At 45.8% G+C, this 27,915-nt stretch overlaps 1 protein-coding gene across 1 annotated transcript in view; it reads right to left on the reverse strand.

Moving 5' to 3' along the window:
* Nucleotides 1-5,308: 5,308 nt before the first annotated feature.
* Nucleotides 5,309-27,915, reverse strand: part of Elp3 (elongator acetyltransferase complex subunit 3) — an 80,237-nt gene continuing 57,630 nt past the window's right edge. The window contains exons 14-15 of the mRNA XM_026398867.2: nucleotides 27,115-27,196; nucleotides 5,309-6,477 (exon numbers count right to left, since the gene is read on the reverse strand). Of these exons, the coding sequence (XP_026254652.1) occupies nucleotides 6,401-6,477; nucleotides 27,115-27,196 (159 nt within the window). The 3' untranslated portion in view covers nucleotides 5,309-6,400. The remainder of the gene's footprint in view (nucleotides 6,478-27,114; nucleotides 27,197-27,915) is intronic.

Raw genomic sequence — 27,915 nt, forward strand, 5'->3', positions numbered from 1 at the left:
GGCTTTGCCGGAGAACAAGCCCAGCCTGCAGCAGTCACCCCCCACCCCTGCCTGTGGTGTTCTCTGCCGCAGGGACTGGGAAGCTAATTCCTCCCGTGGGGCTCCCCGCCCTCTCTCTGCTGCCTGGTCCTCCTCGGGTGGGCAGACTGTCAGCTCTTGGGCTGCACTGGCTGGGACCTCCTCTGCTGCCCACTCTCCGTGCTAAGTGGCTGCCCCTCGCTCCTCTGCTCTGCCATTCTCTCCCCCCTGTCTTCGAGGGTTCGATGTGTGCTTTTTCCACACTCATGCACAGTCCGGTCTCGTTGCTCTGGGAAGGAGCGTAACCCCAGGTGAGTACTCAATCCTCCTTTAACTCAGAAAGTTCTGTGATTTTCTGCCAGGGTGACTTCCAGCACCACTCTGTTTCAGCCTGTTTGGGCAGGCTGGTCACTGCCACGGCTCCTTGCCACACGGTGCCCACTCCCACGCTCTCTGTTTGGGTGCAGCTCTGGGTTCATTTCTTCATGGAGCGTTTTTCAAAGTGTATTGGTAGTTGTGGTGCAAGAAGGGCTCAGGCAGCGGGAGGGGCACACGGGGTCTGCGGGGCAGTCCTTTCGCCAGCCCCTCGCCCTGGTCTTAGAAGCTCCAGAGCCCCCACTGCTGGCGGGCAGGAGTCCTTGACTGCACATCTGCCAACGTCAGCCGGCTGCCTTGGCACCCGGCTCTGCACCCACGCGCTCTGTGGCTCCTCTGAACTATGATTCTTCTTTGCAAAGGGAGACCCCGGTTCCTACCTCTGAGGACTGTCGTGAGGGTGTTCCAGGAATGGCCACTGGACACACCCGACTCCCCTTTGTTCCTCCCCGTCTCCTGTCTTTTCTTCCTCCAGGTAGACATAGGTGACCCTGTGGCTGCTGCCCCAGCCTCCCAGACACTCAGTGACCCAGATCTGTCTGCAGGTTGGGCCGAGGCAGAAGCAAGCCTGGAACCCCCAGAACCCTGGTGGCTAGACACCAGGCCACTTCCTGGGGACAGCAGTCCCAGTGCTGGGAGCCCTCCCCTGCCTGCCCTGATGGCACAGCCAGGGGATGTCAAGTCTTCCTGGAGCTCACAAGTTCTAACCTCACAAACAGGAAGGACCCTGAGACCACAGGATGGCTCCTCTGCGGGGCTGTGGCTGCACAGGAGCCAGCCTCCACAGCAGGGGAGGGAGGACAAGGAACGGCCACCTCTGACCTCAGTAAGAGATGCTCACGCTCCAGCCAGCAGGCGGGCTGACATTTGTGTGATGGGTTGTTCTGCGGCTACCATCTGAATGAAAAAGGCCAAGCGCCAGGGAGCCCGCCCGCCCTCACCTCCGCAGCGGTGTCAGGAGGGAAGCTGGAAAGTCTGGGGGGAACATCTCAAGGGAGGACACGGGGACACCGGCCTGGGTGCGTGAATGCTTGTAGATAACACCTTCAGGGAGCACGTCTTAGGATGGACTCCACACACCTGTGCCGCCTCCATGCTGACACGTGACAGGAAACGGAAGGGTCTGTGACACTGAAGACCTGCCTAAACAGATGGTGGCCCTGTCCTATCTGCTGTGTGCTACTGCTGTGCCCTGAGACGGGGAGATTCATAAGGAAGAGGTTGGTTTCTCCCAGCTCTGGGGGATGGAAGTCCAAGGTCCAGGGGCCGGCGCCCAAAAGGCCTTCTGGCTGCGGTCCTCCCAGGGTGGAAAGCACCAGGCGAGAAGCATGAGCGCGGGAGAGAAGGACAGGGGCCGAACATCCCAGCCCGCGGCCCACCTGGGGGCAGAGCCCAGTCTCCTCTGAGTCCCCAACGCTATTGCATCGGGGATTGTCTTTCCATGGCATGGACTTTGGGGGACACATCTGAGACATGGCGAGCCTGCAGACAGTGGACGGCAAGTGGCCACCTCTGAGGATGAAATAGACCCGTTTGACACCCCAAGACACTCTCTTGACCGCTGGCTGTGTGAAAGGCCCAGCAGTGTCCACCTGCAGCGAGGGGCGGCCGGAAGGACCTCTCTGTGTTGACCACAGTGTCTCTGACGTGGGTTTCCAGGTGACCGTCTCGTATGCATTGTTATAATGAACATAGGAATTTTTAGAAGCCGATCAAGCTATTTTGATTTTTTTGAAGAGCAGACTCTTCTATCCTTTGCCTTCTCTCTAGGAGGCCATTTGCTCTCCACTTCAACTGATGGCGGCCGTCGTTCCTCACGGGTGGACGACCTGAAAACAGGAAGAGCAGACTTGCTGCCCAATTCCTGCTAGCACCCTCTTCAGCAGAGCTGACTGGAAGCTTTTTGCCCCTGAGAAAGGAAAAGTGGTGCAGAGTGGGCCGGGAACGGCCGAGTCACCGACCCGTGTTTGGATCCTTGGTCTTGCCAGCATCTCAGTGGCTCAGACCAGGGCTGGTGTACAGGGCCACTCGGGGACCTGCTCATGCTGCAGCACAGAGCCTACCACTGCAGGAACGGTGCTGACCACCACTGGCAACACGGTGGCCGTCTGCCACCTCAGGCTTGGACATCAGGACACCAGCCTGTGCCCTCATCCGATAAGTGGAAGACACTATCCTTCACTTTGAGGATGGCCCTAAGGATTCCTTGAGATTGGAAGTCACCTTCAGGACCCGCGGCAGAGTCCGGGACACGGTGGGGCTTCAACCCATGCTTGTTCCTCTGAATGATGGTAAGAACATTTCCAGGCAGACAGCAGGGCATTCTAGGGCCAAGGCGGGCCAGGAGCAGGAGATACAGCTGCCTGTAAGGGTCACAGGGACGAGAGGAGGACATGGAAAAGCAGCTGACCTGTCGCTTGATTCGAGTCTGGGTGTGATGATTTGTGTGTTAAAATCAATTTCCTTAAAAGGTTCGTCAATCTGCTTGTTGGATTGACGCTGCTGGTGCACACAACTCCAGAGACAGGCCTGCCCCTGGCCGTGGAAGGCAGCCCTGCTCCCTCGGCTCACACGGCAGGGAAGCAGGGCACACCGACATTGGACAAGCTCCCAGAGTTACAGTGGCATTTAAAGATGTTTTTGCCACTGTAATCCCAGCTAGTATCTTGTCCCCTAAGGCAAGGCTCTGACAGTCTGCAACCACACACACTATGTGAACGAAGAGAAAGATCAACCAGCGGATGGAGGAGACAGACACACTGTCTTTTTGACACTGGCTTCCAAGAAATTTAGGTTCCAGCAAAAAAAAAAAAAAATGGAGATTCTGTTTGGAGCAGATTTAAAACTCCCTCACTGAAGACACTGTGCCCAATATCACGCTTGTTAGATGGTAGCAATTAATGTCACACGGGCCCTGCTTGAAAAGCAGGAAACGAGCCCAGTTTATCCTCTCAAGTACCGAGGGCGGGAGGCACTGTTACCATTTTCATCCCACAGATGAGGAAACTTGCAGTTGATCTGCCCCAGGCCACACATCCATGGAGAAACTGCTCATTCGACGGCAACAGCTTTCATGTAACTCTGGGGTTTATGTGCTGCCTTCAGACAAGACCACGTTTACCCTCTCACCTGCCCAGGGCAATGGCTATTTTTAATTAGGAAATTGGGGGACTGAAGCTCAAAAAGGGGAGGGACTCACCCAAAGCATCTCAGTTAGTGAGCCCAGGTCTCCAGCTCTGTCCGTGAACTCAGGGATCTTTTTTATAAAACTCCCTGGCCTCCCACCCTCTGCTCCCCAAAGTGGGAAAAAACCCAGGGGTGTTCTATCACAAGCTATGTCCGTAGTTCTATTCTTTTTTTTTTTTTTTGAGAAGGGTTTCGGTTTCACTAAGTTCTTGAGGCTGGCCTCAAACAGGTGTGTGGTTTGTGAGTTCCTTACGAACACAATTTAATTTCTACTAGACGATAATCTTTAAATATATCCCCAAGGGGCTGAGGTTGTGGCTCAGTGGCAGAGCGCTTGCCTACCATGTGTGAGGCACTGGGTTCGATTCTCAGCACCACATATAAATAAATTAATAAACAAAATAACGGTCTGTTGACAATTAAAAAAATAAATAAATAAATAAATATATCCCCAAACACCTATGGCTATGAAAATTTGGAATTAGAAGGATGTTTACATAGAAAGGCTTCAGTTTTTAAGTTACATTTTTTAGTACCCTTTCAGATCAATAGAGATGGAAAATGAGTCCATTTGTTCCTAAATCTGAGAAACAATTTATCAGGTCTTTTGTTTGGAAGTAAAATAGAATCTAATATTTCATTTTCTTTTTTTATTTATTTTTTAGTTTTCGGCGGACACAACATCTTTGTTTGTATGTGGTGCTGAGGATCGAACCCAGGCCGCACGCATGCCAGGCGTTTCATTTTCTATCTAAACCTATCTGACTGGCTTGATTTTTTTAAAACAAGTCTTCGGTGACTTAGCTCAAACTTGCACTGAAAGCACAACTTCCCGACTTGCTGTGGGTGGCTGCTGGGATGTCATCACTGCACAGCAGAAACAAGCCGCAGCTTTGCTGCCTTGCCCAAGGATCAGGCCCACTGGATGACTGTCACGGGCTGCCTGAGGCTGAACAGCACAGGGCTCAGGAGGGCTAGACTGGCTAGGCAGCAGCGGCACAAAGTGCCCCCCAGGAAATGCCCTGGCAGTCCCGGGAAGCTGGAGCTTCTCTGCTGCTGCTCTGCACAGCCACGAAGACTCCTGCCAAGGAGGGCGGAGGCCACCTGGGAAGTGTCCTCTGAGCCCAGAGGGGAAAATCAGGGTCACCAGGGCCCAGCGCCACCACAAAGGAGTGGGCTCTTCAGCAATTTGGTTTTAAGATCTTGTTCCAAGTTGTCATCTTTCAAAATGAGCACGACATGGGCTGGGCTTGCCTTTGCCAGTTTCAAAAAGGGCTTTCTGGTTCACTGTACATTTAGGTCCATTTGGGAAAACAGGGGATGAGAAGTGGAGGCCCAGAGAGTCTTGTGTTCTTTGGGGCCCGCTGCAAGGGGCAGGCCTTGGCCCTGCCTGCTGGCCCAGCATGTTCCAGGCTCCTGAGATGTGTGTGCGACAGTCAGCGTGGGTTACGCTTTATTAGTTTAATAGTTTTATTTTTATAGGGGAAAAAAACCCATCACTGAGAAGTAGCTAAATTCCCTCAACTATACTCACGGAAAGCCGCAGAGCCTCAGAAGACCCGCAGGAAAGCCACTGCCACTCGTCTCCAAGCAGCTTAATGAAATGGCAAACAGCACCCAGGAGGAAACGAACAGTGTCACAGGCTGGAAACTGAAACCTGTAAATTCATGACAAATGTCACTGCATTTAAAGGGAGAGGAAAAAGACCCCACAGGATTTCTTTGTATGTTAAAGACTTTATTTTCAGACCTTTTAGAGGAATCAATTCCATTAAACAAACCTTTGCAAGTGGCACAGGAGCCACGGGGTCTTGGGGAGCCAAGCTCTCAATTAGGAGCAGACCTGCTGAGTCGGGCCTCCTTCACAGATTACCTGGAAGTTTAGAGGCAGCTTTATAAGACAAACCTTTGAAAAAATCCAATCTTTCCCCCATTTTTTGCTAAGGACCTATTTTCAGGCTTTTTTTTTTTTTTTGCTTTCTCCACTTAACACAAGCCAACATCCTTCTTAGAGAACTGAGGGTTCTGAGATTGCAGGCAGGTCCTCATTAGAGCCACACAGCCTCTGACCACGCAGGATGGACTGTCCATCAGGACAGACAACTGGACAGGCCAACGCTTTCTGGAACCACACCTGGGGTCTGCAGCCGTCATGGGTGTGGGAAGAACAGACAATCACACTGTGAAAAAGAGGCTCTGTGACGACAGGCTCAGGGTCGTCCGAGAGTGTGAACATCATCACAAGCCACAGTCTCATTTCGAAACTCGGCACAGTGACCAGAATGATTTCCATGAAAACAAAAGGTCATTTTCTTAACTTGTGGGCAAATGCATATGTAGCTAAAGGCCAGAGGTTTAAGTCTGACCGTTTTCCTATGTCCAACCTGACTTCTGTCCCTGGAGTATATAAATAACTACTCCGGAGGCTGCTCTTCAAATGACAGTCACGAGTCTTATTTCACAGGTCATGCTGTTCAAATGAGTTGATATACTTTTGTCACTGTGTCTGAGCCAAACAGGTCACTTGCAGGCCTCATGCAGAATGCAGAAATTGGATAAATGATTTAAGCCTCAAAAACTGAAGTGACTTCTTGGGGACACACAGGAGATGACTGCTGTGGGGCTCGGTCAGCAGACATCTGGCCCCGGCTCTGAAAGCAGTTTCCAGTCTCTGCAGCCACAGGATGAGGGTGAAGCTCCTTGCCAGGGGACAGTGTAGGTCCATGGGCTTTGTTCAGCCTCTCTGCTGAATTTTCAAGAACTCCTGCTTCTCCGTCTTCTGCCAGGGAGCAGACGGCATCAAGGTGGACTGGTGCAGCCATTATTTGAGCATCTTTACCATATATGGGCCTTGTAATCTGTAGCCAATCTTTCTATAGTAATTCCTGGTGCCAACCCCTGCAGAAAAACCGAAGTAAACAGCGTGAAATCAGCACAACTTTAGTAACACTCGAAAGTCAGCAACTGTGTCCTCAGCCTCCCCTCCCACTCCATTCACAGACCAAACTACTCCAGGCAGATCTCAGTTTTAACAAGCTTGGAACATTTTTATTACACTGAATTCAAGCTGTATGCAAATAGAGAAACTGCTGCCCACAGAGCAGCCAGCCTCCTCCCTGACTGCTAACACATGCTGGGGTCTGTGGCTGCACGTGCGCGCTGGCAACTCTGGGGGCAGGGCACTGCTTTAGGTGTTCTGGTAAATAAGGAGGAAGATGTGGTGTGTGAGAAGCCTGAGGATGCCACAGTTTCCGGGAAGTGAGGAGAGGTAGGAAAATGGGGTCTCCATGTAGGAGACCACATAGGGGGCCTGCCACATAGGTGGCAATGGTGCTCCTGCTCACCTAGGTTGGTGTCAGAACTGCAAAGAGGAGAGAGGTGGTCACAAGAGAGTGGGTTGCTGGGATGCGCTGGTGCACGGAAATGTGGCTTGTGGGGAGGAAGTGGGTTCCCACACCAAGTGACTCCTGATTCTCCGTGGACACCAGCTGGGCATCCTACGAGTTGACTCAACTCCAGTGCTGACTATGCTGAGCACAGAGCCCGTGGTTAAGAGCTCAGCTCCACAAGACTGCCCCCAGGCACAGACCTCCCTTGTGAATAGTGGGTCTAGCAGGTGAGTTCTGTTCAGCCTGGCTACAAATTGGGGTTTCCACAACCCCATCTGATGAGAGGCTTTGCTATAATAGCTCAGAGAATTTGGGAAGCATTTACTTGATGTTTACTGGTTAAAGGATGTGACAAAGGACAGAAGAACAGGTGGATGAGGTGCATGGGGCGAGGTCTGAAAGGGTCCTGGAGCTTCTGTCTGTGAAGTCAGCAGGTGCCACCTTCCCGGCACATGGATGTGTTTGCCAAGGTAGAAAACCCTCTGGTCCCAGTCTTGGGGATTTTATGGAGGCTTTGTCTTGTAGGCAGGATCGATTATTAACTCAATTTCCAGCCTCTCTCCCCTCCCCCTTGCTGAAGGTTCCAAGCTTCTAAGCCCAGTTTGATCTTTCTGGTGACCACCCATCAAGGAGCCCACTAAGAGCTGCCCCATGAGAACAACGGAAATTCCAAGGGCTTTAGAAGTTGCGTCAGGAGGGGGACAGAGGCCAGTTACATGTTTCCTACTATGCCTGGGTATTTAAGGAACATTAACTGATTTAAGCCAATACCACCAGTCCCAGGAATTTGTTTTCCTTTAAAAGGGATCTGTATATGATCCATGTTTGAAAAATACTACCTTAAACAGTGCTTCTGAAACAAAAACGGGACTGCACCCGAGAAGCTGAACTTGCAGGGCAGAGCTGGCTTCCACGCCGGGCACAGGGGCCTACGAGAAGGCGCTTGCTGACACGGACCCCGGTCCGAGACCCAGACCTGCCACTTTGTAGACGTGGTTACTCCCCTCCCTGGGCCTCCACCTCTTCCCTGGTGAGCTGGTACCTGTGTCTCTGGTGCTCTGAGGAGGAAACTGAGAGGAACCAGCCCTAGTCCAGAGCCAGTGAGCACTGGCTGCTTGCTGTTATCCCAGAGTGCTCTGGGCACCACCTCCCGCCCCTGCGCCTTCTCCACTGTGCTCCAGTCGAGCTGGAGTTCAGTCTCCAACCCCTCTGCGCGAGCCAGGCTTTCTCCAGCTTCCAGTCTCTGCTCACGCTCTCCTCAGCTCCCTGTGGACCACGTTCCTGACACTGCTGCCCACCCCCGCCCCCAGCCCACTGTGCCGCTATGGCCAGTCTGTGGCTCTGGAGCACAGGTGCCCTCCCGTGCCGGGCTGCAGGGATCTGCACGTCACTGTGCTCCCAGCGATCAGTGTTGTGCCCAGTAAACATTTACCCAACAGATCAAATGGAAGGCAGAGGGTTTCGCAGGAAACCAGTCCCCGGTCAGCTTTCTCGAGTCTATTGGAATCTTGAATCCAAACAGTCCGTATTCAGGAGTAGGATTTCCCACCACATTTTGCTTTACACCCACTTCAAAATTTAAATTTCAGGAAAATTTGAAGAAAGGTAAAGAAAGTGGGCCTGAAGCCGACATGATGGAGGCAACAGAACGGCACCAGGGACAGCAGGGAACGGCCTTTCAGCCAAGATCACTCCGCTCCACCTGCACACTTCCCCCTTCTGTGTCACCATCAGTGCTGCTCGCACGTGGCCGGGTGCAGACCAAGGGAGAGAACACGGACCGCAGTGGGCATGGGACAGCCCAGGCTCAGTGAATAATCGGGAAGACCCAGAGCCCCGGGACGGGCGCACCGTGCGTCCTCCTTTGCAGTATCTCCCCAAGTTCTAGGCCCCAGGCACACCCTCCCCCCAGCAATCACACTCTCCAGCGAAAAGAGAAATGCTGTGTCCTAACAGAAGACATGCGCCGACAAGAAGTGACCCTCCTCCACGGGAAGTAGAAGGGTCACCTGGTAGATTCACTCAGGGAACCTGAAGGAGTGACGGAAGAGGAGCTACTGCTCTATGCAATGAATATAGAACTAACTGTGGGTGAAAGAAACCAGACACCAAACACTCTGCTTGCTGGGCGCGGTGGCGCACACCTGTAATCCCAGCAGCTGGGGAGGCAGGAGGATCACAAGTTCAAAGCTAGCCTCAGCAAAAGTGAGGTGTTAAGCAACTCAGTGAGACCCTGTGTCTAAATAAAATGCAAAATAGGGCTGGGGTGGGTTCAGTGGTTGAGTGCCCCTAAATTCAATCCCTGGTATAAAACAAACAAACAAAAAACAACAAGCCACTTTGCACAAAGTTCAGAGCCAGACAAAACTGATTTTATAGTTACAGAAGTCTCTCCAGAGAGTGGTCACATTTAAAAGTTGGCACAGGCTGGTTCAGGAGAGCCTTTCAAGGTGTTGACAACGTGATATTGACCTGAGTAGTGGTGACATGCACACATGGTATGGATCAAGCGGTTGACTTCAAATTTCACACTCATTCCATGTGTGTTACACTTCAGTCAAGAATTCCTCTGGAGGGGGCACGCCCTCTTAATAGGCATTTCAGTCAATGTGTTCAGAGAGCTCACTCTATTCAGAGAACTGGCAAAAAGAGGCAAGAAGGAGCCGATCGAGGGGTGGCACTCAAGATACTGTCACCAGAATAGTCGTGGTGCTGTGCACAGTGCCCGAGTCATGCGTTGTGGTACTCCCATGTCTGGAATCCTACCAGCCAGAAACTGAAGTTGGGTGGTTCCAAGCTGACTTTAGTTTCTTCTAAATAATGAGAATTGCAAGTTCTATGCTTGACTAAGTACAAAAAGGATCAACAGAGCTACTCCGATCCCCACCGTGGACACTACCAGACAGCCCTGGACAACCCCCAGCCACTGTAAGCTCGGTTCTGTTGCCCAGTCACCTCGCCCTGCTCCACCTGCCTGTGCACCTCTCCTCACAGAAGATCAGCTCTTCAGTCAATAGCTTCTATCATCAGACTTACTGCAGCGTCTGGCACACAACCAAGATGTGGGAACTGTCTGCAGACCCATTACATGCTAGTTACAGAGAAACGTGCTCCTGGAGGACATATTAGAAAACGTCTCTACCTAAGGTGCTGGGTCGTCGTGGGAAGGACTCCACATCTAAGGCACAAAAGGTGGGGCTCCCCAACCTGACAAACTCCTACCTTGTTAGCCAAGAGACTTAAAAGCAGTTTTCTGATTTAGCACTATTATCTCTATCTAATAAAAACCACCCCAGGGCTGGGGATGCGGCTCAGGGGCAGAGCACTTGCTGAGGATGTGTGAGGACCTGGTTCAATCCCCAGTGAAGCAAAAGAAAAAAACAAAACAAAACTGTACCCAAATCTTTCAGAAATATCTCTGGCTTTTAATATTTTTATTCTAATTTCACAGAACAGATGCTATTTTCTGTGGATTTTTTAAAAAGACTTATTCTGGAGTCTCAAAACATACAAGAGTAGAGGACAAGAGTATACTGGGGCCCCTGCCTGCACCCAGCCTCAGCCCTGGCCACTGCATCCTAAGTGGTGTCACAGAACATAGCTGAAGCTTCCTTTGGTCCTGATCAGCTCAGTCCCTGGAGATCTACTTAATTTGGCTCTTTTATCCGTCTTTTGTCAAATCAAGATATTTTCAGAATGACCAGGTGCAGTTGGGCAGAGAGCCCTCCTTTCAGAACCAGGCCACCCCTGTGCTGCCCACCACAGACAGCTGCCGAGACGAGGGGAGCAGTTCTTACCTCCAACCCATGACCGACAGCCCCGGACAAGCCCAACCACCAAGAGGGCCCTGACTGCGGCATGTGGTTCCAAGAACTGCTTTACTGGGGCACATCCACACACTTCTCTGTAACATCCAGCTGAGCCTCATGGCTCCCTGGACCTCTGCTTTTGCCTAGGAAATGTTACCAACCCAGGGAGAGGCACCCAGGCCTGGCCATGGGCCTTTCTCAAAGAAAAGTGCCTGCATCTGCCGAGCTCGTCTTTGTTTTCAGTAAACGCAGCGGCCTGAGATGAAAAGCCACCTTGGGGCTCTGAGAAGCTGATGTGTTCTGGGGAGGAAGTTTGACCTCTAGCCAGTCTGGGCCCTGACCTCTTCTCACCTAAACAATGAACCAAAAATAATCCCCACGTCTGTTTCTTTGTGCGGCTGGTGTGACACCAGCTTAGAAGGGAACATGCCATCACCTGGTGGGCGATGCCTCGCTCTGCTCCCATCTCCCCTCTGTGCTTTGGAGGCTCCTAGAAAGTCCTCCGTCACGGTAACTTTCCTTTTGTTAGTCAGCCAAAGAAAAGCAATTACCCTTCAGAGCTGACGTCAGCCAACCTCCTGGACTGACGTGCGCGGGCTGTCTCTGTCTCCCAGCCCTCAGCCTGGCTGCTGCTGCCTCCCCTGAGAAGAGGAACAGGCAGAGGGTGGTGGCCGCGCTCCACCCGTCCATGGCCTGCGTGGGATGCTACCACATCCGTGGGCTGCGAATGAGCAGGAACCAACCGTGTGGTGGGCCTCGGGGAGCCCTGCTGCAGAGCCTTCAGTTGTCATCAGACATTAAGGGTGGGACGAGGGCGCAGTCCACACACTTGCTGTGGGAGAACAAGGAGACCTGGGGGTCCTGGAGGACAGGCGGTCCACCCTGCGCTGGGGGCTTCTTCCTGTTCTTAGGCAGGAGATACGTTTTTATCTTCACCGCTTTACCAGCTATGACGATGACAAAACAAGTGGAGAAAGAACACCCTGGAAGTGTCCAGAGTGATACTCTGAGATTTGGCTGTAGTGACCAGCCTCTCAGGTCACCTCTCTGACATCTGCCTCTGCCCAGGACTCACACCTCTTTCGGGAGAAGAAAATAAATGCTTTCGTGTGAACAGACTTTCCTGTATATACTGCAAATTAAGCTAATAAAACAGCTCCAGCGGTGTCCCCCAACCTGGACTGAATGCAGACCCAGGGAAGGAGTTAATTAAAGGCAGAGGACACGGCTGGCGCTAGATGGGATGAAGCACTGCTTAGCTTGGGGAGGGTCCCTTCCCACTGCTGATCTGTGAGACTGGCTGCCAAGACCTGCTGGCCTCTCAGGAGCTCCAGCCTGAAGGAGCCCAAGGGGGACAGAATCTCTTTTCTGAAATGAAGCCCCTCAAGGGGAAAGAACACCTCTGCTTTCCGATCCCCTCTCCCTACCAGCAAGCACTCAGCTCAGGACACAGGCTTTCCCGACTGTAAGAAAGGAAGAACAAAGGAAACCGGGAAAGATGCCTCTGCCAACAGCCTCAGGCCCCGCTGAGGAAGCAGGCTGTGGATTCCAGGTTGCTCAGAGCTTTTTAAGAGTGTGGGTGGGGGGTGAGGGGCGGAGGGTTCATGAAGCTTACAAAGGTGAACCAAAGGCACAATGGAGTGAATCCAGTGTTTGCTCAAGTTCTGCTCTGATTCTGTTTTAGAAAGAAAATGTCAAGGAAGGGAGCGAGCAAACAACCAACGAACGGGTGGAAGTCGACTGCTCCTCTACGTTATCACAGCTTTTACTACTAAGGGGATAAATTCAACACTGAAGTCTCAGAACATTGAAGGTGAACACTTTTCCTTTAAAAGAGAAAATAAATCAAGAGTAGGAAATGAACCTAAATGCTGCTAAGCTTGTGATTCTAACTCCATTTAAAAAAAAGGTAGGGGGCTGGGATTGTGGCTCAGTGGTAGAGCGCTCGCCTCACATGTGCGAGACCCTGGGTTTGATCCTCAGCACCACATAAAAATAAATAAGCGAAATAAAAGTATTGTGTTGAACTGCAACTAAAAAAAAAAATGAAAAAAGAACGTAATAGCTGAGTGACTATACGGTATAAAGCTAGGAGGGAAAGAACCCTTCTGAGCACTTAAGTGCGCACCAGGCACAGCAGAGTAGAGTAGGCACTCTATACATACCACCTTATTTAAAACCTGGAGAGGCTGGGATCACCGTCCAGCAGGAGTGAGAACTTCAGTGCGCACTGCCAGGAAGCGGAGGAACTGCAGTTCAGGGCCAGCCTTGCTGGCCTGCCCATCGGACCTCCCCCATGCTGCTCTCCAAGTGGAGTCTGCCACGGGTAAAGCACTCTCCTGGTGCAGTACGGGAAGCACTTCAGCTTGCCTTGATCACCTTAACGTTCTGTGTTTGTGTCTGGTTTTTCAATGTCCTTTGACAAATCACTAGAGAAACAGACAGTGACCTTACTTTGATTTCAATAACAGAGATCAGTAAGAAACTGAAGAATAAATCCTAAGAAGGGTCAGATAACACACACAGGCAATAAGAAACCTTGCCAACAGATGCGGCTGACAAACGACAACTGCTGGGAAGGGGCGTCCTTTCCAGGAACGCCTGGATAAGCTGAGGTAACCATTTTAAAAATCGTAAGAACTACAATTTAGGTTTAGGGGAATGTCTTTGTAACAAAGAAGGTGAAATGATAGAAACTAGATACTAGAGAAAGGGCAGAAATGCCGGAGGCTTTAAGCTTATAGAAAAGATGACGTGGGCTTGACTGGGGAGACTTAATGGTTGGCGGGTTAACCAGCCCTCCAGCTGCTGACAATGACAGTATGTGGGCAGAATTTACAATGTGTCCACTAAAAATCATCAAAGATTCAACATTTATTAATTATCAGGCTGAGAGGGAGAGAATGTGAGCTTCCAGCAGGGAGTGGAGGCTCTTCTGCCTCAGCAGCTTTGCCAATCCAGGAAGGGTGGGAGACCCATGCAGGCTGGATGGGGACAAGCGGCCTGGCCAGGAGTAATGTGGTCACCAGAGCAGAGAACCAACTGCAACACCATGCCCTGGGAGGCAGAGAGGCACTGAGGGGCAGAGTTGCTTTAGAGGCTCAAGAGGTAAAAGAACGGAGGTCTGAATTCTGAGCGGGGACAGACCAAGACCTTCCAGGTGTACTCTGAAGAGCTCCATTTGAAGCTGGGGTGGGACTGCTGTGGGGTCATCCCGATGACCTACAGAGACCAAAAGCCTTGGTCCTGGCCAAACAGCATGCTTAGGGGTGTAATAAAGAAAGAAGAGTCCCTCCCTAGGGGGGACTAACACATCTAGGTCCCAAAGTATCCCTGCAGCAAATTCTCATGTAAAACGCTCAGAAAATTGTAACACAAGATGAGGTACTTTGAGATAAGACATGGCAAGAAACCACAGAGTGTGGACATCAGATAGAAACCGTTGGACACAGACTGCAAAAGGGCAGTGCTCGCTATGTTCGTAGGAGGCTGAATTTAAGTATGTTAAAAACAATGAGACCACCAAACAAGACGTGGCAGAGTTGGAAAAGACAGCCCAAACCAGGGAGTTTAAAGGTAAGTAGGAGAGAGGCACTGGCAGATCAGACACAGCTGAACCAGCAAACGGAAGGTGAGTCTGGGCAGTCACGGCACAGCATGGAGAGCACCACGGAGGGGAGGGGACGGGACGGAGGGGACGGGACATAGAGGACGGCACAGCTGCAGCCCCGGAAGAGTGGAGGAGAGGAGCCTGTGTGTTATGAACTAGAGGCTGAAAACTACCCAAAACTGCTTAAGAAGAAGAAGAAGGAAAAAAAAAAATCAACCCACTGATTAAAGAAGCCTAAAGGCTCAAGAAGGGAGGTCCACACCTAGGCCACAGGGGACTTAACCAGCATGAACAAGGACAGTCTGAAATGAAAGTCATCGGAACATTCTGAGGAGTGTCCTCAAAGACAGGGCTTCGTCACTGTGACCTGCATTATTAAAAGCCAGAAAACAGGACGTAGATTCAAGGTGTGAAATAAAAACAACTGTAATTCCAGAATTCCCTACAGAAAACTTCTTTTAAGAATGAAGCAAAATAATGACATTTTTATTCAATCAAAACGGGAATAATCTGCTACCAGCAGAATATTACTAAATTAGTACTTGTGGACTTTGGGAAAACGGTCACAGCCACACTCACACAAGGGGGAACTTGAGAGGCCACCTAATGGCCCATGAAAACACGAGGAGGCAGTCCTCAGGGGCAAATCAGAACTGCAAAGGAATGCCCCTAATACTCACCAGACTGCTCTAGCTGAAGCCATACAGCCCCGGTGAGAGAGAAACTGCTTGGCAGAACCTTCCAGCTGAACAATGTGCTCCCTAAACCCCAGCAATCCTATTTTTGGACACATATTCCACAGAAATGTATGTCTATATGTCCCAAATATATACCCAAGAATATTCATAAGCTTAAACTAGGAACTACCCAAATATCCAATAAGAGTAGGACAAATTGTGGGACACGTGCATAACGGGATCCTCCATTATCAGTGAAAATGAAGAACTAAGCATACAGAGGGACTTGGTCTTACAACGGCGCTGAGAAAAAGTAGCAGAAATAAAAACTGCACTAAAATGATTCTACTTATCTAAAATTAAAAACTTTAACTATATATCTAAGGGATACATGATTAAGTAGTGAAAATAAAGGCAAAAGAAAATACCAAAGAAGTTAGAGGAGACCGGAGGAAAGGAAGGCAAAGGGGGGGAAAATCATGATTGGAAGGGCCACAGGGTGCTGCTGGGATGCCGGCTGCTCCTGATCTGCGTGGGGTTACAGAGCGGCAGTCTGACTTGCGCACTCAGAGCTAATGAGCTCTGCTCCATTGGCACAGAGGTAGGGCCTTCGGGAAGTGACTGGTCAACTGCGCAGTCCTGTGAGTGGGATTAGCACCCCTACTGCCCTTTGTGAGGACTCACAGAAGGAGCCATCACTGAGGAAAGGCCCTCACCAGATGCCCAGCCTGCCGGTGCCTTGATCTCGGAATTCCCAGCCTGTGGCACTGTTAAGAAGTAACTATCTACTGCTTATCAATTACTGGGCATAGGTCTTCATTACAGTGGCCTGGTGGCCTAAACACAGGCGTGGCCAAACAATTCACTGTTTAATGTTTACAGACTTTCCTGTCTTATGTAGTTTATAGGAAAAAAATGAAAAAAAAAAGGGCAAAATTAAGTAATTTCAGATATGTGAGTCCTTGTTTAAATGGGAAATAAATCAATCTTTCATACCTACAGAAAAACAAACAAAAGAGATTTGGGTTGTGATTCCAAATGGACAAAGAAGGAACACAGAATTGTAAATGTAATTTAACACAGGAAGAAATAACAAAGAAAGTTTGATCAAGTATTTACTGGAAACTGAGAAGTTTTACCTCCTGGAATTCCTCAAGAAAAGAAAAACTTGGGCCTCACAATTCAGACATTCTTGTGCTGACACAGGAAAGGGAGTGAGACAGCCGGAGGTATGCTCCTGTTCTTGACAATTTCTTTGCTAGGACACCAGACCGCCCCTTATCACTAGTCAGGTGTTAGTGGGCCAAATTCAAATTTAGCCCACATTATACTCCCACTGCCTAACTTGAAAAGAGAGAGAAAAAATGTGCTAAATCTATCCTTTGAAACGTAAATCTGATTTTTTATTAGACACAAAAGATTTAAAAGATGATTCATGATTGTTTTATAAAAAAATTTAGTGGAATAAAAACAAATTATAGAAACTATTTTAATTACTTTTGGTTCAATTAATCAACTATTTATTGAGTGATATATGCCTAGCAGCATTAATACAAGGAAATATATTCATTAGTTTCATTTATTTGCTATTGAATCGAGAGTTTATTACATCTCATTGATCTCCTGGAAGGACGGCAATATTTTATTGTTCAACAACGCACACTGATATAAAAGTTGGGGAAAGGTTTTGTTCTGAATATTTAAAAATGAACCAATTAACTCAGAGACCCTAAATCTTTTTTCCTGTTCTGTTTAAAAAAAAAAAACACAAACTTACAAGGATGATAAAGGTTACCCATAGGCAATCTTGGCTCTTCAAAGCTACTGGTTATGCAAGTCACCAACAGATCATTCTCTACCACCTTGGATATGTACAGCACATCTCAAAGAAGTCTGCTACCCAGCGGCCTAAAGATTCCCCTGTGCATTTTGAAAGGGCTATATCAAGACAACAGCAGAGTAAAAATGAACAACAACAATGAAAAGGCAGATAACTTATAAAGGAGCTATAGGGGATCTAACAGAAGCCATGGCAGTGACTTGCAGGCGGGTGATGCGGTGGGTCATCTGACAGCGCTCCTCTTATCAGGGAGTCTAAGGTGGAGGTCCACTGTCTTCTGTCTCACAAGAGGAGTGGCCCTGTTGTCACCAGTGCAGGATGTGTGCTGTGGCACAGATCATTCTCACTACTGTGCTCATGGCCCAAATACCTAGGGTGTCTCCGAGAAGTTAAAATCTGTGCTATCTTACAGCCTGGTAGGAAGAGAGATCTTTCTACTGATCATCCCTTTAAATACAGACTTTAAGAGGAAAAATGGGGCAAGTAGCAGTGGCAGTCTCCTATAATCCCAATGACTTGGGAGACTGAGGTAGGAGGATCAAGTTTGAGACCAGTGTTGGGAATTCAATGAGATCCTTTCTTAAAAAACAAAAAGGGCTGGGCAAATAGCTCAGTGGCAAAGGGCCCCTGGTTCAACCCTCAGGAACCACACCCTAAAAAAGAGGAAAAAATAGCAAAGTAGGAGTTTTCTGAGGTGAGTTCCTCCACTGAAACAACCAGTCAGCAGAGAAACAACTATTCTGGAATGCTGGAGCCCGCTGAAACACGTATAACTACTAGAGGTGTGGTTGGAGAAGAGAGAGGCTGCTGAAGTGGGGTCAGAGAGCAGAGTGCACAACCACCTACCATCCCACTCCTTGGCCCCATCACAGCCGCAGGGATTGCAGCCTGTGCTCCTTGGGCAGCTGCCTGGGACAAGGGTGGGCAGAAACCCCCCAGGCTGTGCATTTTGTTCAGTTTGGAGGGACCAGTGAAAAAGTTTTTGTTTTGGACCCCTCTGGCTGCACTGGCTTCCCTGGTAAGGTCTACTGGAAGATCTGAATAGACATATACCCTTATTGTTGGATACAGATATTTAAGGCTGATCACAGAGATAAGAAAAGACATTTCAGTGACCACGCATACAAAGAATATAGGCACTGCAAAAATAGTTTGGAAAAGGCACTAGACAAATGGATGAATGCAAAAAAATCTGATTTCCAGAATTAGCATATTATATACTAAAATGTCCAGTTCTCAACAATAAATTATAAAGCATACAAAGAACTTGACTCATTCACAAGAGAAAAGAATTTGACTATTCCTCGGACTTTGAAATTACCAAACACATTAAGTCAACTATATTAATGCTCCAGGAGCTAAAGGAAACCATGGACAAAGAACTAAATGATAATAGGGAAACACTGTATGAACAAAGAGAGAATGTCAATAAAGGGATTATAACAAGAAACCAAACAGAAATTCTAGAGTAGAGAGTTAAAATAACTAAAAAGAAAAAATTCACTAGAGGGCTTTTGACGGCAGTTATGAGTAGCCAGAAGGCAGAATCATTACACCTAAGGAAAATGCAATTGAACTGATCTACTCTGAGAAGCAGAAAGCAAAAAGGATTTAGAAAAATGTGAGCAGAACCCCAGGGACCAGTGGGTCACCATCAAGGATACCAACATATGCACCACTGGAGTATCGGGGAAGATGAGGCATAAGATGTAGGAAAAAACAGTAAAGAAATGATTGAAAACATAAAAGACGTAAATCTATATGTTCAAGAAGCTTAGCAAATCCCAAGCAGGATAAACTCAAAGAGATTATAAATCTATGTTAATGGACACGTAGGTATATAATCAGTGACAATAACAAAGGGAGAGGGACAGAGATGTACTGGAGCAGTGTGCTTGCCTACTATGCAGAGCATGACACCATCAACAGCAGAACACACATCTTTCACAAGTGCACAGAGGGCGTTCGTTCTCCAGGACGGATCATATGTCAGTCCATAAAAAGAGTTTCAACAAATTTAAAAAGACTGAAACCAGACAAAGTACCTTTTCCAATCACAATGGAATGAAACTAGAAATCAACAGATGGAAAGGTGAAAAACTCATACACATGTGAAAATTAAATACACTCTTAAATAGCCAAAGAAGACATCATGAGGAAAACATTTTGAACAAATGAAGAGAAAAACACATTCCAAAATTAAGAAATGAAGCAAAAGCAGTGCTCAGGGAAAAATTTATAGCTATAAATGCTTATGTTGAAAGAAAAAAGTCTCAACTCAGTAACCTACCCTATACCTTAAGGAACTAGAAAAATAATAAACTAAACCAAAGCTAGCAGAAGGAAGGCATTAACAAACAGGTTAGTTATAAACACAGAGTAGAAAAACAACAGAGGAAGTAAAAAAAAATAAAAAGTTCCTTCTTAATGAAACTGGCAAGCCCTTATCTTAGGTTGGCCTCCCAAAACCAAAAAAGAAATTTATTGCTAAAATAGAAATCAAAGAGAGGGCTGTACTATTTGACTTTACAGAAATAAAAAGAATCCTAAGAGACTATTACGAACTCTGTAAACTTAACACATTGGATTACCTAGTGTTCTGAACAAATTCCCAGAAACCAAATATAAAAACTGACTCTAGAAGAAACAGAAAGTCTAAATAGATTATAACAAGTAGAGACTAAATCAGCAATCAAAACTTTTCCAACCAAAAAAGGGGCCATGATCAAATGGCTTTACTGGTAAATTCTATTAAACAATTACAAAAGAATTAATATCAATTCTTCCAAAGAGGAAGGATACTTTTTCTTTGGTATTAGAGTAGAGAAGACAAGTCAAAAAGAATCAAGGTGTTTTTCCTAAGCCATCCCAGCTGAGACCCTCAACATCATGGGACACAGAGGAACCATCTCTTTCACGCCTTGCTGAATTTCTCTGTAAGAGTTATTAAGTGTGCAAGCACACACACACAAATAGGTTGCTATTTGAAGGCTCTAAATTTTGGGGTGGTACATTATACTCCAATACGTAACTAAAATAACCAGTAATTGGTATAATACACAATAAAAAGCAATGGACTACACAGGGTACAGATGTGGGGCTTCTTGGGCTGTCATACTGAATATTTCTTTTTCTTTTTTTTAATATTTATTTTTCAGTTTTCGGCGGGTACAACATCTTTGTTTGTATGTGGTGCTGAGGATCGAACTCGGGCTGCATGCATGCCAGGCGAGAGCGCTACCGCTTGGGCCACATCCCCAGCCCCATACTGAATTATTTCTAAGGGATGGACAATCTAGATAACCAGCTGCTCAGAGAAGCTCAGGTGGGATGCATAAGGAAATTATCCATTGGCCACAATCTAAAATCCTAAATCCAACAGTTTAAGCCAGAATGCCCGAGTTAAAAAATTCCCTTGTATGGTCTGTTGATATTGAAATCTCTAAACTTAAAGGCTCTATAAAGTCACCATCTTGAAGGCTGCTATGGAAGTAGCACCAATATTTTAAGCATGATTTAATATTACCTGCTCACCTAAAGGGGAAGAATCTGTCAAATTCCTGCTTCTACAGGATCTAATATGAAATGCCTTTATGAAACTAAATGGGTTAAGACAATGTCAAGTGTTTAGAGAATAGGACAGTACTATTCCTAGGAGAGTTATGCAGTAGTGAGGAGCATGGCAGCAAGCCATTAAAACAAACTTCCTGATGGACAGGTATGCAGGAAAGGCCACCTTTGAAGAGGGGCTTCCTTACTCAGAGAAGTCTGTGAAGTGTCCAACTTCATAAAAGTGGCAATCATTTATCTTTAAGCTCCCAGACTTTGCAGGAATGTTATCAGAGACCACGTGATGTGCCCTGTTTCTCCTAGGCTAAAGCTCAAAACCATCATTCCAATATTCATAAGCAAAGAGGAACAAGAATAGGGGAGAGAAAGTCTAGGAGAGCAAGGCTAGCCTTTGAGACTTTCAGGTACATATTTCTGAAACAGAAGAAGGCTAGACTGCATGGATTAGGAATCAGCAACAGCACTTGCCAAAGGCTGTTCTTCAGGTTCTGACAGGCCACTACAAATTGATATCACTAGCTTTCGCCAAGGAAGTGTCATGAAAAATTCAGATGCCTACAAGATCAAGTAGCAAAAACTCACTGGTGGCCTATTCAGGAATACTCAAAACGTGTGCTAATGAATAGCGTCATGTGATGCCAAGTGAGGAATGGTTTAATGCATTTGACATGCAAAGTACTACAAACTGGTACCTGATTCACCTATAAATGAATAAGTGTCAACCAGGGAATAAGGATTCCTGAGAGGAGACATGCAACAATGTCTCCATGTGGAGCCACAACACAGACATCAATTAGCAAATATCTGGCTAACTGGTTATCTAGCAAAGTCGCATTTTCCACTATCAATGCCAGTCTGATTAATAAAGATGCTGAAATTAATACAGATCTTGTAGTATCATCTTTATGTTGTATCTATTGTTTTTAAAAAGAAAGATACTAATAATGATTTTAAAAAGTCTTATTGGAACATGTGTTGAGAAAGAAATATGTATGATCATTTTGAGAACACCAAAATGAAAGGAAGGAATGAACATAATCCAGAAAATGTACATTTAATTAGGGGCCATCTAGGGGATAATTTATAAAAAGACAAATTATTTAAAGAGCTGAAGGAGAGAGAACAAAAGAGGAAACAATCTTTCCCTGTCCTTTCTGATAAGTCCCACATTAACACAAGACGCCTGTGGCACACACTGGTTTGCATTTGGCAGGTTTCCTGTGTCCATTAGCAAAGAGCTACGCCATAATGAAGAAAAGCTTTTCTAGGCACTTTGGTAAGGATTATGAGTCCATTATCAGACAGACCTAGCTACAAATGTACCCTTCCTTTCAACTAGACTATAATGCAAAGAATAAAACAACCTTCACCTGAAACTGAGGGAGAAGTGTAGTGGCCTGGAATACAGGAGAAGTCTCTGGGGTCCAGCAAGTAAGTCTAAGACACTTGTAGTGTAAGGCAACAAAACAACTGCTATGTTCTGTTCACAATAATTTTATTAATCAGTGGCTATGGGGAACAAGACCATTAATCCAGTAGGAAGCCATACTAGATTATATAAGGCATAAGCACATTGATTTTTTGACTACTGGGAATTGTAGGCACAGCTTTAGGGTCATATGACTGTGTATCATGATTAAGAATGATCTCATCTCCATAGTGACTTGTTTAATCACCCTATATTTAAATTCTTCCCCCCTCCCTTGTTCTTGGGCTTTTTAATAGATTTAAACAAAATGGCTATCAGCTTCTGACTTCAGTGATTTCTGTCACTAACCATTCAGACGTTTCCCTCCTTTCTCACCATTACTGTGTGATCTATCAACCTTGTACAATTCTTGGCCAATGGCCATATTAATTTTCTACTTGAAAGAACACAAATAGAATCCTGCTTATGACGAAGGCATGGGGAGCTTGGGGAATAGCTGTTCATCTTACTGCATAGCAATTAGCTTGGCAAATGAAACAGTGACATGACTCTGATACCTAGCCAAAATTGCCAGAACAAAAAACTCATTCTGTAGGGGGCGTTAAACGGCTTTTTGAATAGTGGCTATTGACAGTTACATTTGCTCTTTTAGAAATGGTATGGGGAGTATGACATAAGAGATCTCCAGTTTCCATGGTGATTATTAGTGATGGCATTTTAAATGTTGTGGTTAGCTTCTACAGTATAATTCTTGCACCTCACACTATACATGAGGGAAGAAAAAAACTGCCTCATCTTGACAGGCCTGAAGGAAAGAATGAGATCATCCAAGCAGATAAACAACATGGTTTTTAAGTAAATACGAATTGTTAATCTTAAATAGATGTGTGTTGAATGAAGACACATGGGTAAATGGGCAGGAGATATTAAAGCATTGGACCGAATTGGGAAGAATTGCTTAGACACTCAGCAGTAATTTATGGTTATTTCCTGCTTATACATTATTCTACAAATTGGTTGTTCTTATGACACTGATTTACCCATTTCTACAAATAGGAAGAGATTATCTTCTTAGTCTGAAGCAAATTAATCCCATGTGGAGAAGTCATCTGGAGTCTAAGGAGGGAGAAACTGGTCTCCCTCTGAAGGTGAAGACCCAGCCAGCCAGAGCCCCTGGGCGCTCCTGAGAGGCAGCAGGGCACCTCACACCTTCGTGCCTCTGCTTGCCCCTTAACACCTGCAGCAATGTTGATGTCATTTTTGTTTTATTTAACAATGTTCACATTTAAAAATTATGGTCAACTTTAAAACACAGTTTATTAAGACAATTATATGTAGAATGAACATACCTAAAAAACTCCTCTAAAGAAGTACTTCATTTGACTTTGATAAATGCAGAAGTTTTCAATTTTCTCATACAGATTAAAGGTAGTACTATTAGTTTTTTTTTTTAAAAGATGATCAGCTATAAAACATTCAGCGTATACCTATAAATAAATAAAATATACTGAGTTACATTTATTATACAGTATAAATAAAATATCCTGAGGTAATACAGATAAAAAGCAATTTTGTTTCTTAACAGGGAAAGCAAGAATATAGTCATTCTGACTAGAGATTCAAATGAGATCTACTGTGCAGTTAATATTGTTTAGAGTTAGAAACCAAAGGTCATAAATCTAAACTAAGAAAATCTTCTGGCAAGATGAAGGGAAATTAAAATGAATCTGAACACAATTTTTAAAAATTGTACATAGTGCAATACTTTTACAGACAGGGTAACCAAAATGATAAATGATTCTGTCTCTTCTTTACTCAAGTTATCAGTTATGCCAAGAGAGAACATCTAGGTCACCACTGTGTATGACTTACAGGAAAGCTGGCAGACCAGAACAAGGATGATTTGCAAATTAAGGCCAAGGTCAGAGAAAAATGTAGGCCAAATAGGTCACAAAGTGTCACCAGCTGTGACCAACATTAATATATGTCCATGAATTGCAGACAGGATTAACTACCTATGGGAGACCTCAGCATCATCATTGTCATCATCAAATGCCCGACCTACAATGGGACTGAGATTCATTACTGATGAAATTCAGGGTTCTCTAACATGTCTCAGAAAAATAATCTACTTAAACCATAATCAGGAAAACTTAAGTGGTCATGTTGAGGAGTAAAGAAGTGAAGATTCTAAGGGACAGAATTCTAGATAGGTAGAACTGTACAAGATATCCTAATTCATTTGCTTTTAATAAGAAAATAAAGGCCCATGGAGATCTAGTAAAATTATCCTAGGTCACAAGGAGGGCCACTGGCAAAGCAGGAATGGAATCCTGGCCCCCTGCTCCTCCCAACCCCCACCACTGTCTCTTTTTGTATGGTAGCTATAATCTAATGGGGCACTGTGAATATAATGTAGCCCATAAACACCAGTACTATCATAAAGAGGTTTTCATTATAAGGACTGACATACAGAGACTAATTGCTTGACTTTTTACACAAATTAAAACACACACACTCACTTCTCATAATTATTCTTAAATCAGAAGAACCAAAATCAAAATAAAGAAACATGTAAAGAAAAAGAACACTGTACATAATAAACACTCCTTCAGGTTCTCAATAGACATCTCAGGTGTCTGAGGAGAAACCTGAACAGAACAGTAATATATTGCTAAACTGGAGAAATTAAACCCAACATCCACAAAGCAGAGGTTCTAGGTGTTTTCACTAGAAGGATAACCAGAGCTTGAGTCAAACAGAAGAGTCAAGGCCGATGTGGTTCTCTACAGGGATCAATGGTGGGGCTCCCAGGCCAGAGTGACACCCGCTTTGTCCTTTTTTGGAAAGAACTAGAGTTCCAAGTGGGCATTCCAGGGCTCTTCACCTAGAATCCCACCAGCCAAAAGAAACTCCCCTGAGCTGCACGCAGCAGAGCTGCTGTGCTAGCTGACACGGGGAGGCTCTTTCCTGTTACCTCGGAGGCCTCTTGTTATTTTACACAGTCTCCATGAGGGTGATTTAAAACTGAGCTATCATTTAGATTTGGATAAAAAGCTGGAAAGAGGACAGATGCTGAATTCCACTCGGAAAGACACCCTGCTTGGAAAAGCAGAAACCGATCTGAGGCTCTTATGAGCCACTGGATGTGACCTCAGGCAAGTCAGGGGCCTGAAACATTTCAAAGAGAGACAGAAATCATGAAGACAGATAAAATAATGTCCAGCAGTGATGGAACATGGACACTCTTCAGCTTTAAAACTTATTAGGTTCCCACAGACACCAGAAAATCACGCAATTGCATATCAGTCACTCCCTATCAGTAGTGCAGTGCTGCCAGGGTCACAGAGTCACCCCCACCGTGATGACTGGGGAAGGACATGTGGAAGCGAACACTAAAATCTTGCTACTCAAATGTATTCTGAAGACAACGATCAGAGGTATCACTCAGGAGTGCTCAGAAACGTAGGTCCTCACAGATCTAAGGATTCTGGATCTGCATTTCAATAAGCTTTCCAGGTGATTGCTAAGCACAGTCAACTCCCAGAGTTCTTTAATGAAAACACTGATGGTGCTCTGGCAAAAAGACTCATGGAAATTTCAGGTGTTATCAACCTTACAGAGATGCACATGCAGAATGGGTTCAGTCAGTGTGGCCCTATCCTGGTATTATCCACAGGTAAAATGGCTGAGAGGTAAGCACTTTTTACTACAGGTATCAGTATCAGGTGAGCCTCAATTAGACATCTTCTTTGTGTAATTAAGGTAACAGAGAAACATATATATAGCTAGAAATGGCAAGAAATGCTCTATTAACCTGGATAATACCAAAAGTCACAGCCAGACTAAATGACCAAGTGAGCCTGTATGATTACATTTTCATAATTATAATCATTAAGACCTGGGAAAGGGTATTGATTTAATGATTGGCAAAAACATTGATTTTTTTTTTAAACCTCATTTCAAATTTCATTTTCAGAAAGACTGTTTTCTCCAAAAGTGTGGTTAGCTTTTGGAATGTGGTAGTCTGATGGGAAAACAAAATACCACTAAGGAAAAATAACCTATATTGATCCTGGCTTTCACTATTTTGGCTCCTACTATGAATCAGCCACTTTCTGTAGGGATACAATACTGAAGAGTAGAAATGAAAGAGTGTACATTCACATCAGAATTTCCTTTTCATGCCCCTTTCCCCAGTACTTGATGTCCTAGTTAAGGAATAGGGAAGTTCCTGATGAGGTTCAGAATGCACTACCCCCAGACAGGTGATTTGGCACACTGAAAATTTTAAGCTGAAAAAAGATAAGAAAATAGCAGGTACAGGAAGGCCTCTCTGACCTTCCCCTACCCTTCTCCCCTGAAGCAGAGGTAAGGCCCTCCCTGAACTGGGGAATAGGAGCATCCTTACCTCTGCTAAGTGCCCCTGCCCCTGTTTCTTACCTTTAGCTCATTCTCCCTTGACCACTCATTTCCCCATGACTTTCCAATTTAAATCAAGTACCTAGTATCAAAACACTACATCAAGTAGCTAGTACAAAAACTCAGGCTCAATAATTTCTTTGGATCTTCATTTCCTTATGAAGGCTCCTGTGTTCTGCAAAATTTACACTATATAAATCTGTATGTTCTTCCCCTATTAATTTGTCTTTGCTGGTTGAACTTCAGATCCAGCCAGGGAACCGAAGACAGTTGAGGAAAAGTTTGTCCTCCTGTGCCCTGCCAGACAGCAGAGTCCTTGTCCAGGAATGAATCACTGAGGACAGTACTGAAGGAGCAAGAACACTGCTTTTACCCATCTTATACTGACAACTGAGACTCCATTTTAATTTTCTGAACAACACTGATAATCTCCACACTGATTTAAATTTTTCTTGAATCCATATCATCAAATTCCATTTCCCCAGACAAAGTAACTGGGCACAAAGCACAAGAGAGAGGCTGACCACAACGACCAGTGTGATAGATGGCGAAGAAGAGAGGATGCTGATAACTGGCTCTGCACTCTCAGTGAGGGAGCATTTCTGATAGTTCCAGTTCACCAAACTGCTTCCATGATTTTTCTGAGTGTTTAGGCACAAGTCCTTCATTGTCAGTCCCAATTTTAAACATAGTAATCATAAATGGGGCAAGAGAGCACTGAGGTAGACTTCATAGTGCTACCAAATTTAAAATGTGGATGAATCACGAATTTCTCCTTCCCCAAGTTACCTGAAATAACAGCTATTTTCCCAGATCCGTGTTCTTCTCGAGCTATTCTTTCTGCCTCCTCCATCAGCAGCATGCCAAATCCCTAGAAGGAGCAATAAAGAGGTTGGGGGATTAAGAAGGGAGGAAGTCTATCAAAAGAAGTCCACAAAACAAGAAGATTACAATTTTTTAGTTGCTAAAAAAATCTACTTATGTGAGTAAGAAAGAAGAAACCATTCAATTATACCAATACTTGACAGCTGACAGGTGGAAAAGGTTTAACTTTCCAACTAGAGCTACCAAATGGTATTCTGAGGAGGATATAATCTAGTCACAGCAAGGGGACAATGCCTCACAAGAGCCACATCTTTTTAGGTAAGTTCTAGGCAGTCTCTAGATGACGGAAGACTGGGGCTCTAAGTCTGATTTGTCATCCCTCCACTTTCTAAAGTGGTTTAGAAATCAGGCAAGGTCCTTTACTTCGCCAATTGTGGGGCTTACCCTAAATCCACTATTGGCACTTTTAACACATTTTTCTGAATTTTAAAGAGTTACTAATTTTAGGTTGTCTGGGGTCAGAACAGGGTTCCACTGATTAAACTACAGCTTGCCATTTTTGAAGGGCTTCACGGTTCCTTATGTGCTTTCACGTCATCCTCTCACTTGAGTGCACAGTTGACTCATAAAATTGCCAGTATTCTGACTTCCACAAGCAGAAATTTCACATGGTTCAATCTGATATATTCAATTAGCTGAATCTGTTTGTCCTTCCTTTTGCCCCATCACTTCCCAGAGGGAGCAGTGTGGAGGGAAAACATGGTG

Source organism: Urocitellus parryii, chromosome 14 (genome assembly GCF_045843805.1).
Source record: "Urocitellus parryii isolate mUroPar1 chromosome 14, mUroPar1.hap1, whole genome shotgun sequence".
Taxonomy (NCBI): Eukaryota; Metazoa; Chordata; class Mammalia; order Rodentia; family Sciuridae; genus Urocitellus; species Urocitellus parryii.